The following is a 12717-nucleotide window of genomic DNA, read 5'->3' on the forward strand; positions in this document are numbered from 1 at the left end:
AGTTCAATATGTTGACGAAACTGGCTGAATATTTTTCAATTATACTAGCAACTACGTTAGTGACGTTGCTATGACATGGTTCCGCATACGGTTTCACAATCGGATAAAATAATAACTTTAATCAAGGCACTGATATTTTAAGGTGCTTCATTAAAAGCTGATCTTTTGGATAAGTTCAAAATTAAACTTTAAGATGACTATTTTATGGAAATCCCAATTTCAAAAAGACTAATTGATCACAGCAGTGAAGATTTTTTTTGCTGTAAAAACATGACCGATTCAGCTCAAGCAATGCATCAGGCGAGTCACATGATTGATTGGAAATGACAAAATTGGACATTAAAACATCCATGGTTTGCCACTGTTGCAGATTCATCCAGCTCGCGTTATAATCCCCTTCCGTTGATGACTGTTGGGAGTGGAACTGTTTGCTGATATACTCGGCACTCTTTATAACACCTTTGATAAGACTGACAATATCAATGCTCAGGAAGACACGTTGTAAGTTTTGTTGATGCGACGCAAGTTGAAAGTAAATATTATTTATCAAGAAATATAGTGGTCGATATCATCCTGATCTTTAACTGTATCACTGTATCACTCCACTAAGAAAAATATTGGCACAGAGCTTCCATCCTTGAGATGAACCCTCCTAATCTTCAATTTGCTTTACAAAGGTGGCTTTTCATGCGTTTTTGGAAAGGGCTGCACTGCCTGCCACAGTGAGGGTTCTTATGTCTACCAGTGTGACATTAATGTACCCTGGCACCCTGTTTCTGTTAGCAATTGGTTTGAAGCAAGGCAACGTTAAAAAAAAATCCATAGTGGCCAGTTTAGAGTCCTGACTTAAACCCAATCAATCTGCCCTGGGACCTCTTGAAGCACTGCCCGAGGGGCACAGTTCACAGAGCACAAACCACCAGTTAACTTGATCTTGTTCTGACAGAGGAATGATGCAATCCCCCCAATGACATCCCCCCAATGTTTGGTAGAAAGTGTTTGAGACAATGACACCCTATTAGAAATTGAATAAACAGTTATGAATTCATAATCCTGCATATTTTCTTACTGTCTCAATAGTTTTGGTAACATGGTGCATAAGCCAGAAGAGGTCACCACTATGACCAGAAACTGAACTGGCCAGCCAAACTGACAAGGTAGCTGCAAGAATAATGGCGGGTTATAATACGTCCATTAATCCTACTTCACGACATCTCTACCGCTGCGCACACTCAAATGGTGAAAAGTTTGGCTGCACAACCACAACAACTCGAATGCTCTGCAAGTTGTATTTTAGCACCACATTCAACACAATCTATTATCACTGGTTCACAATTCCAGCCAACTCAGTACATCGACTTCACGTTTTCTCTCTTTTCATTCACTGCATAAATTATATGCTTGAACTCTGAGAAAATTACTTTCCACCACAAACAAATTTGTTTAAGTTGAATAAGAAATATGAGTTTTGTTTTTGTATTTGATTAGGGAATTGGGAGGGATTGGGGGTTATGAGTTGCAGGAGGGGGTGGCAGCACTGATGCCTTCTTTGAGCAGCATTTTAGTGCCGCTCATAAGTTGCGCTGGGGACATTTAAAAGTCAACCATGACAGATAGATTACCCTCTCCCTAAAAGTCATGAATGAGTTAGCTGGGTTTTTACCAACATATAAAAGGAATAGACTCTGTGGGATAATGGTTAGAGCGTATGGTCTGACTCTGAGAGGATGGTGGTTTGAACCCTGGCTGAATCATACGAAAGACTTTTAAAATGGTACATGCTGTTTGGAATGTGCTGCTTCCTTGCTTGATGGTTAGAATTGTAAAAGGACAGACCAAGGACAAACCCCATAGGTCAGCAACTGTGAGGAGGATAAAATGTCTCCTTAATTTCCCCACTGAGTATGGAGAGATAAAGGGATGTCATAGAGAAGGTGTCGTGTCGCTTCTATCCAGAGTGCTCAGTAAAGTGACCACTTCCCCCAAGCTCAGTGGCTGTGTTTGTCTGAAATGAAGGCCGGTGTTGTCTCATGTATACATGCGATTTGTGTTTCAGCTCTTCTATAAGACTTGGACCCTGTAAACCAAAAGATAACTTAAACAAGCAAATGAAGGAGGTGGGTCGACATCAATAGCTTCCAAAACCACTTTTAGGTCTCCTAATGAACAAATACCTCCCTTGGAGTTGGTGCTGGGTTGAAATTTCAGTCCACCACCTCCCCTTCCCCTGATAAAAAAGGCATTTTGGCATGCAAGTGACATTAAATATATAATAAATTCACCTTGTATGATTCGACCTGTAGTTTTTATCTGGCTGTAACCACTTCAAATAGCTATAATGCAGCTTCTTTAATTCAACTGCAATGGATGGAAGGATTTTGATTATATTAAATGAAAAACGACATTACATTGAGTTGGAATTTATTTGTAGAAATAAGATCATTTCCAAAAATAGGACCACTGGACCTGAACCATATCTGCGCCTTGGCCTAATGCTGTAACCCAAATTTGGTAGAATTCTGGCTGGTGGGTCTGGTGAGGAAGATTTTTGAAGGAATTCACGTGATTTTTCAAATATTTTACAAAGTCTGCCATTTTGACACATTTCTGGTCATGTGATCGGCATGACCTCCGTAATTTAACATCAAGACCCTGTCCTAATGTTGTAACCCAAATTTGGTAGCACTCTGAGGGGTGGGTCTGGAGAAGAAGATTTTGAAAGGAATTAATGCGATTTTCCCAAAAGTTGACTAAGTCGGCCATTTTGACACACTTCTGGTCACGTGATCCGCACGACTTCCACAATATAATTAACATCCCTACCCTACCATAATGTTGCAACTCAAATTTGTTAGCATTCTGACAGGTTGGTCTACAGAAGATGATTTTGGAAGGAATTTACAGGATTTTCCCCAAAAATTGACTCGGCCTTTTTGACACACTTTCGGTCACGTGACCAGAATGACTTTGGCCATTTAACATGCCGACCCTAGCCTAATATTGTAACTCAAATTAGGTAGCATTCTGACTGGTGGATCAGGAGAAGATTTTGGAAGGAATTGGTAGGACTGCCATTTTGACACACTTCTGATCATGTGATCGGCATGGCCTCCGCAATTTAACATCAGAACCTTGTCCTAATGTTGGAACCCAAATGTGGTAGCATTCTGACTGGTGGGTCTGGAGAAGAAGATTTTGGAAGGAATTTACACAATTTTCCCAAAAATTGAACTAGTCGGCCATTTTGACACACTTCCGGTCATGTGATCGACATGACCTTTGCAATTTAACATTTCTGCCCTGGCCTAATATTGTAACCCAAATTTAGTTGCATTCTGACAAGTGGGTCTGGAGAAGAATATTTTTGAAGAAATTTACAAAGTCAGCCATTTTGACATACCTAAATTCATGTGACTGGAATGAGCTTTGCAACTCCTGTTAACAGTCAGGAGAGGAACGTTGCTGCAAAATTTCAGCTGGATCAGCCCAGCAGTTTGGCGGGAGAAGTCGAAAAAGGAGACAGACGGAAGGCGCGCAATGGCAATACCTTACCTGGAATGTAAATTCCAGAAAGCTAAAAAGTGCTGTTCAAGTGCTTTTCATTATCATGAAATTTGTCATAATGAGTGTTTCTCATAATCCATCCATTGGGACCATACTCTGTGCAGAGCGTTGATGCTGCCTCAGCAGTCTCCTTGGCTGTTGGGCACAATCCTGGACAGGTCACCACTCCGACACAGGATACCAGCAAGCTGGCACTCATTTTGCCGACCTCAGAAGGATGACAGGCAGAGTCAATCCCACCTGGTATTAATTCAACAGCCGAGTGGGATCTGAACTCAGAATCCTCGGATCCTGAGCTCACCACCCGAACCATTAAGCAAACACCAGGCATTTTCTCATAATGTGATAGCACAAAAAAACAACAACATTTAAACAGAGGCAAATTACAACAACATATCTGGGATCACAAAACGAGCATCCCCCATGATGCAATGATGGCATATTTTGTTCGGACTACCATATGGCCGTGACCTTCAACATTTAGAGATAGACTGTAAATTTATAAAATATGTCTCCATTTGTAATCTATCCAAAAAACTCAACATCATGAAAATCGGAGGAAAATTGTTTTCGTTATGATGAAAAAGATGTTTTTTTTGGTTAATTATGTCGCAATCCGAAAAAAGTAGGTCAATGACACAAAGCAAATATCAGGTGCACAGCTTCAGTGCAGGTCCACTATTACAATACAAGAACATCTTGGAAAGCCAAGCGACCTTTGAGGTTCCGCATTGGCAAAATTGATCATGACCAAAAAAAAAAACAACGCATTTTATTTTCTTTCAGACCACTATTTGACCTTGACCTTTAACCCAAAGTGGTATGATGTAAATTAACCATAAATGCAAATTGGTCTAGGCAATGTAGATATAACAATTTTGTTCCAATTGGACAAACATTAGTCGAGTTAAGGTAAAAAAAAAAGTAAAAGTTTTGATAATTAGGTCATGACCTTAAAATTAGGTGAAGGGAATTTTTTTTTAAGTCAACCATACTTTTTATTCCCATTATTGATGCAAAACTTCCTTCTGAAAGTCTAAAAGTCCCAGATACAGCTCAGATAATGTCAGCAAAAAACCTAAATGATGATTCAGTACTCCTCGGGGTTAAAGAAACTCTGAGGAACCATTAAAATTGGGGTTACTAATTATAGAAACAAACCCTACAACATGTAATAGAAAGAAACCCTACAATGCATAAACAAACCTTACAACTCTGGGAAATGGGGAGGCTTAATCAAAGAAATAGTATTTCAACAGGGACTCAAAGGAAGCAGCAGAGGATTGAATCGAAGAAAAGGTAAAGAAAAAGAATCTGTAACAGTGAAAGCATTGCATTCATCTTGGAGAAAAATATGTCGTATCATCCAAATCTTGTTTACATACTTTTTGGAGGAACATCCCTACATCTTTTTGCATTTAAAAAAAAACGTTTTTATTACTTGTTTCTTTATTTTTAGCAAACCTTGAACGTAGTTCCAGGGAGCTTATGCGATCGAGCAGTGTCCGTAGGTGAATCAGTCAGTTAATAAACACTTCCGTTATTATTGCTTGAACCAAACATATGATTTGATGAAACTTGGCCACACGCTTCATAATCTGATGTCTAACAAAGGTGTATTAACTGCATCAAAATCTGCACTCATTAATGGGCTCTACAGGGGGGGGAGGGGGGAGGGGGGTTGGACTCCTCCCCCCCCCCACCAAAAATAGGTTTTTGCTCTCTTCTCGGAAACTACACACAATTTCGAAAAAACTTCACCACAACCTTCATCACCTGTGATGTGCCAAAGTTATCAACCGCATCAAAATCAGCGCTCATGAATGGGGTTTAAAGGGAGGGGGGTTGACCCCCCCCCCAAATGAGGTTTTTGCTCTCTTCTCAGAAACTACACACAATTTCGAAAAAAACTTCACCACAACCTTCATCACCCGTGATGTACCGAAGTTCAGGCGGTCCTATGTTTTTGGAAAAAAAATGGATGTTCTCCGACTGACGTAAAAATGTCGTAAAAACGTTATAGACGTTCTCACATTGTAATGGTGCTGTACAGACTTTATAGATGATCTAACATTCCAAATATATGTACTTTCTGTCACCAACTTCCTGATAATATTCCACCGTTAACCACATCCATATACATCTGATTGGCCCTGGGGCAAATGTGTCTCATGGCCCCCACCCCCATCAGGTTGATTGACAGTCATAGCCCCACTCACCCCTCTGTTCCATTCCTTTTCCTTTACAAAGGAATGCAGTTTTGTGTACTTTTCGTGGAATACTTTCAAGCCATTAAAATTACGATGGCAAAGGATGCTGCACCAAGTAAAACCCTGTCCGATGGTACCATAGTCATTGCCATTGAGAAAGGCAGCTCGGAAATACGCTGTCTGAAGATTGTCATTATAATTATGATGAATGAGAAGATTTTCCGGTTTTGACCGATCTCGATTTTTTTTGCTTTTTGGGTTTTGCAATGGTCTGAAGTCTTGAAAAGTTATCTCTGCCTAAATAATCAGCTGAACAAACCAGGTAGGCTCTCATATGTAGCCAACGCGACTTTGTAGAGAAGATACCCCAACTTTAGCTTTGTATACAGCAGGTGAGGCCGACATTTTTTTCCGTGCCATCCCTACGTGGAGAGGACAAGTGCACTCTCTGATATTTCAACAACAAAAAACTTCATACAAATCAACCTGAAAAGTAAACAACAGTTTTGTTGATCATTGCAGGAGGGATACAGTTACATGGAAAGATTATTCACAAGTTTGTTTGTCGGCCCGCCCCATTTTGAGCCAACAGTTGTGTGTTGATTGAATAAAGACAGTGGACTCACCACTGTGCCTGCCAGACCACGAAACTCAATGACGGGTACAGGAACCAACCCATCTCAGCCAAATTGCCTCGATGGTCAATGGCAAAGAATGAGGCTGGAGAAGGTGTTGTCTGGAAGGAAATATTTATTGCAGCACCCTTCCTGTTAGGAACATTAATAAACAGAGAGTAGCGTAAGGTGTAAAATAGCATATTTCCACACTGAGAAAAGTTTACTTTGTTGTCCATTTTCATGAAGATATATATATATATATATATATATATATATATATATATATATATATATATATATATATATATATATATATATTGTGACCATGCATATTTTGTAGGACAAATGTGTAACACCTATTAAAGTATACGGGAGGTTCGTTTGCAGGTCTCATAGAGATTATACATCCATGAATCTTGCTTTAGTGATTAGCACAAACATTTTCCTCTTTTACAGCATATTGCAGCAACAACTTCTTCATTTGTATGCTGCACATGACTGCAGTAGCATTATTCGCTGAGAAGGAGTGGCTGTGCAATTGATGCAGTGCCTCAAATAGGTTAGAGCAGGAATTTGTAATTTGTTCAGGGTGCTGGCGATAGTTGCCTACTCTTCGCGAAGGACGCCGTGACAAATTTAACGTCCACCGACTAAAGCCGGGAGATGGGACGCCCAGTTTAACGTCCATCCGAGGAGGGACGGCACACACATTGATGAATCACCCTGCCTATGGAACACCGGGATGACAGTTTATAGCTTGTTCGGGATTCAAAACCAGGCTCGGCAGCTGAGGATTGAGTGTGCGTACCTCTGGGCCATCCTGCCAACCCTCATCAGACCTCTGCATGTTTGAAACAAGGAAGTATTCTTCCACTGGGTGAAAATAAAAGAGGCTTTTGGCTTATAAAAACAATAAAAGAGATGTTATCTCGATACACAATTTCTACCATCATAATTAACAGAAATAGAAACGGAATTTGATGTTCGCATTGTAGCATGAGGGAAAAATAAAATTGCTTTACGGTTTACCTGCAATTGTATGCTTTCGTGTTTTGGACTAATTGATTTCCCTGATTTCTGGAGTCATGACCAACAAAGAGAAAATATTATATTTTTCAAAATAATCATCTCAGAGGAGTCAAACTGTTGTGAATTTAAATGCAATGGGTCAACATAACACACATATTGACAATATGCTTCTTTCGGCAAAAAGCGGATTTATTTTTCACGCAAGTCAACATTGATGTCTAATGGACTGAAAGATCTGCTCACTGGTCGCATATTGCACTTTACGATTTCTGGTTTGGTTTGATTCCCATCCCCACGATATGCACTGTCATCCTGGTGCAACACAAACAGGGTGACATCAAAGAGAACACAAGCATCTTTCAGATGGGACATTGAGTTGTTTGTCCCATTTGCTAGCATTCACTTAACGATGTTAAAGATCCCACGATACCTGTTGGAAAAATTAAGTGGGCCACTGTGTGCTGGAAACATAGCCAAGCTCCAAATTCCTTCCTTGGTTGAAAGCTGCTTTGGCAGCACCCTGCAATGGAGCGATGAGCTCGGCAGGGATAAACTAGAACGGCACTCGGTATTTTGGGTGTTGGTATACTTGCCACGCTTGCAAAGTGCAGGTTGGCGAAAGAGAGTTTTAAACAGGAATTTGGAATTTGGCCACGATGGTGGTGATAACTCGCATAATCTTCACGAAACACAAGGCGGCATTTTTAACATCTACCAATGAGCAGCGCTGGCACGAGTCCTCCGGCTAATCTGAATCTGATGGACTGTGCACACCTTGATTTATCGCCCTGCTTACGAAACACCAGGGTGATGACAGTACACAGGTGGATCGATATCCAAACTCAGGCTCGACAGCGCAGAGGTGAGTGAACACACCTTTCGGCTCAACCATCAGCCCCAAAACGAGTACAGCCAACAATAAATGCTGATAAAATTTGGCCACAAAAATGTATGAATTCGGATTCAGCAGCTTGGAAATGTGCGAAGAACTTGAACATTTTAACATTCAAAATGACGCTGGAATTGAATACAAATTGGTGGATGGACAAGTGTCCCAAAGGTAATAGCCCAGGCAAAGCCCACAGCCAACAAAGAGCATTGCATAGAAGGTCATCCCAAAAGCGATAACAATCAAGTGAACTACAGAGACATTTTCAAGCTTTTGAAGAAGTTAAAAAGAAGTTTCTTTTTCCTTTCCTCTTGGAAGCTCAGCCCTTGGATCATCCGATGTGATTTTTAAAGTCACAAGTGCGCCTGAATCAACACATGCTTATCATATTAACGTTTTTATTCATCACCTTTTTACCTCTGCCACTGAAGGTGATAATGTTTTCACCCTTATCTGGTGTTTGTCTGTCTATCTGTCTGCAGCCTGTCTGTGAGCAGGATATCGACAGAAAAGTTCAGGACGGAATCGGACAAAACTTGGGGGACAGGATGGGTCTGTGGGAAGGAAGAAACGATTCGATTTTGGTGAAGATACAGATTTTTTTTTTAATTTTTAAAGTCATTCTTTGCCATTGAGAGATGAGGCCAAAAACTATGTATGTATGTATGTATGTATGTATGTATGTATGTATGTATATATATATAACACAATATCTCAAAATATTATGGACAGATTATGACAAAACTTGGTAGATGAGTTGGGTAGGTGACAAGAACAAGCCGATTAGATTTTGGTTAAAGTGCGGATGCAGATCCGATCTATCAGTGGGATACAAATCGTAAACTATTCAGCCAGGTGGAGGTAGCGCTCCACCAAGTACCGTTCTAGTTCTCCATGCTTTAACTGCATCTTCCATACTAATAAATGTCAGTGTGTGTCCGTCAGCCAGTCAGTCCATCATTCAGTCAGTCAGTCTGTCCATCTCCTCCATAACTACAAAACCATGAAACCTTGCGGCCCCAAACTTTGCATGCCCATGAAGGGAAATCCAAGGTAGTGCAAGAATGAAAATTGGGTGTCTGGGTTAATATAAACACCCCCTTTGAAAAGAATTAATTAACGACCTTATTTAATGATCCTTTATCAAGGCGTTATTCCTTGGTTACCTCACTGTCCCTCGCTGGGGTCTTCAAAACTTACGATATCCTGGAGTCACGTGGTGTCTTGAGCCGCAAGTCAAGCCAGTCGTTCCTGATCAACCGCTTTAATGGAGTACTTGCTTGATTACTTAAGCCACTTGGCAAGCGCTATACGAGCTGCTCGGTTGGTCATTTCCAAGCCGTGGCCATCCACGGCAAAAGTATTCGCCGCCACTGAATATATCAATAGACTTGAAAAACATTCAGGCCCTACTCGCCTGCATTTAGTCCTGCGTTGTTGTGCATGCAGTCCCTTGGGCGGTGGCTCACTCACTGAAAATGTGCAATTTTATTTCGACATTTCCCCTTTTTGTAGGATCTTCTTTCGTTATACGACCTGTCACATCGACATTGATAGATACAGAGAAAAAAATGAAATGTTTAGTTTTTAAAAGTTTCTTCAACCATTTTGTTGGAGTGCTTGGTTGAAGCACTCTTCAAGCTTCAATCTCAACAAGCTGCCCTGGTGATACTACGGCTCGGTTCTCCGTGAGGACATCTCCAGGGTTAGGAAGGAAAAATAAATTGGATGATTACAATGAGTAAAAAATGTTTTCAGTTTTTTCAAAGCTGGCCAACATATCTGCCAGAATCCATCCATATCTCTCTCTCTCTCTCTCTCTCTCTCTCTCTCTCTCTCTCTCTCTCTCTCTCTCTCTCTCTCTCTCTCTCTCTCTCTCTCTCTCTCTCTCTCTCTCTCTCTCTCTCTCCTCCCCTCTCTTGCCCCCTCCCCCTCTCTCTCCCCTCTCTCTCTCTCCCCCTCCCCCTCTCTCTCTCCCCCTCTCTCTCTCTCTCACTCTCTCTCCCCCCCCCTGCTGGCTGTTGGTGAGTCGAGTGGAGTCTCATGGCGGCTGTGTGGTCTGGGTGAGCTGTGATCTGCCCTGTTTTTTTCACCTTTCTTTCCGCTTTCGCATAGTTTTTCACCTCCCTTCCTTTGTTTCCCTCTACGCATCGTTATTTGTGCCCCCACCCTCCCCTCTTTGTTAGACCTCGCGCTTCAGCCTTCCTTCGTGCCGTCGTCACTCCACCCCACCCCACCCATCCGTCCTTGTTATTTCATGGTTTGCCCTTCAGTTCATCTCTTCCTCCAGGAAGAGGGGATGAAAGAAATCCATTTAGGGCCACACGTTGACTGCAACAGGAGAGGAAGTCTGCGAGCCATGAGTGGAGATGGCCTTGGATACCATAGGAAGAGAGTTTTGTGAGTAGGGCAGGGTGCCAGACCATATCAAAAGCACGTGATATATCCAGGGATACGGCTCGGATTTCCTGTCTGGCATTGAGGACCTCCATCCATTGTTGGGAGAGCAGAAGCAGCATATCCAGGGTAGAGTGACCTGGTCTGAAACCAAATTGATGATCAGAAATCAAGCCATTGGAGAAGAGGAAGGATTTGATGTTTGAAGCGATGATGGATTCCATAACCTTGCTGATGATTGGGAGAAGGCTGGTTGGTCTGTAGTTGTAGGGATCTGCTTTTGCACCCTTTTTTTGCAGGGCAGTGATGTTTGCTGATTTCCAAGCAGATGGCAGATGGCCTTGAGCAAATGAGAGGGTGAATAGAACAGAGAGAGGGTGAGCAAGAGCAGAAGAGCAGGCTTTGAGGACACGTGGGCTGATGCTGTCTGGACCGGTTGCAGAATCTGAGTCGAGGTTTGACAGCAAGCTCTCCACCTTGTCAGGAGAAAAGGACACAGAGTCCAGGGACAGTTGGGTGCGACTGGGTAAGGTGGGTAGAGAAAGTGATGGGGTGATGGGTTTAGGACACAAGATTTAGCTGCAAACACCGAGTTTAGGCATTCAGCTTTTTCACGTGTGGAATCAGCAGTTCTGCCATTTGAGGTAAGGGAGTGGATGGAGGGGGAACATACACCAGAAACATATTTGATTAGATGCCACCAGGATTTTGAGGAGGGAGAGAGGTTTGAGAGTTCAGACTTCACATGAGAAAGATGTTGTTTTCTGGCTCTCCTGAGGGTAGATACACACTTGTTCCGAGCTTTATGGAAGGAACTGAGATTGCCCTCAGTTGGGTTTGCTTTCCATGAGGCAAAGGCAAGTTGTTTCAGGACAACTGCCTCGCCACAAGCTTCAGTGAACCAAGGGCGGGAGGAAGGGGAGGACAACTGAAGACGAGAGGGGATAAATCTGTGCATGAGGGAGAGCAAGTTTCTTTGAAAGAATTCCCAGGATGAGTTGATGTTGGAGAAAGTAGTGATAGGAGACCAGTCTATAAGTTTGATGGTTGCTTGGAGACCCTGCCAGTCGGCTTGAGTGAAATGCCAGACTCGACAGCGGTGAGGTGGTTCTCTGATAATAGCCAGAGAGATGTCCACTTTGACAAGGACGTGGTCAGAAGAACCGATTGGAGCGGAGGAAGAGCAGCAGATATTGTCAGGGAAATTTGTCAAAATCAGATCCAGAAGAGACGGAGTACCATTGGTTGAGATCCGGGTGGGAAAGTTGACCGATTGAGTCAGTCCCAATGAGTCGCAGAAAGCTTTTGCTGAGGTGCCATGACAGGTGAGAGAGGTACCCACACCTTGCCAACTGGGATGATGACAATTGAACTCTCCACATATGAGGAAGAGAGAGTTTGGATGAGAAGATCGAAGTTGGAAGATGACGGACATTTCGTGCTCGTCTCCCCCCTCGACACACCGGCCGTGAAGGTCATTATCTCGAACGCTCCTCCTTTCCTGAAGAATCAGACGCTGATCTCCGAATTATCTCGTTATGGTTCTGTGGTTTCTCGGATCACCATGTTACCTTTACGGAGCCAGGACGATCGGACGAAGCTTGTGATGTATTTTCGGAGACAAGCTTGTGTGGTGCTTCCTCCCTCGAACGCTGAAAGAACCTTGAACATCGTTTTAAAACTCAAAATTGATAATCATGATTACCAAGTCTACGTAACCACTAACACCCTGAAATGTTTCGAATGTGATAATTTCTGACACTTGAAACGATCTTGCCCAAAGGCAATTTCGTCAAACGATGAAACAAACCTCGTCAACAAGGATACGTCTTCTTCTTCTTCTTCCTCGACTGTGAAGGAAGCGAATCCTGTGTCCGGTAATAAGGCCCAGTCCTCTCAGTCCGATAGTCCAAATAGCAAAACGAATGTTTGGGATGGTTTCACCATCGTTCCATCAAAGAAGAGAAAGACTTTACCTGATGGTCGTTTAACCCAGAAGAAAGGAGCTTTT

General features: G+C 42.3%; 1 protein-coding gene across 2 annotated transcripts in view; it reads right to left on the bottom strand.

Moving 5' to 3' along the window:
- LOC147021874 (uncharacterized) overlaps positions 1-12717 on the bottom strand; it is a 57787-nt gene that overhangs the window by 18343 nt on the left and 26727 nt on the right. For both annotated transcript variants that reach the window (XM_085892287.1, XM_085892288.1), the window contains exon 5: positions 6401-6541. In XM_085892287.1, the coding sequence (XP_085748413.1) occupies positions 6401-6541 (141 nt within the window). The remainder of the gene's footprint in view (positions 1-6400; positions 6542-12717) is intronic.

This window comes from Eptatretus burgeri, chromosome 8 (assembly GCF_056783735.1).
Source record: "Eptatretus burgeri isolate ZD-2024b chromosome 8, Ebu_testis_v1, whole genome shotgun sequence".
NCBI classification, from domain to species: domain Eukaryota; kingdom Metazoa; phylum Chordata; class Myxini; order Myxiniformes; family Myxinidae; genus Eptatretus; species Eptatretus burgeri.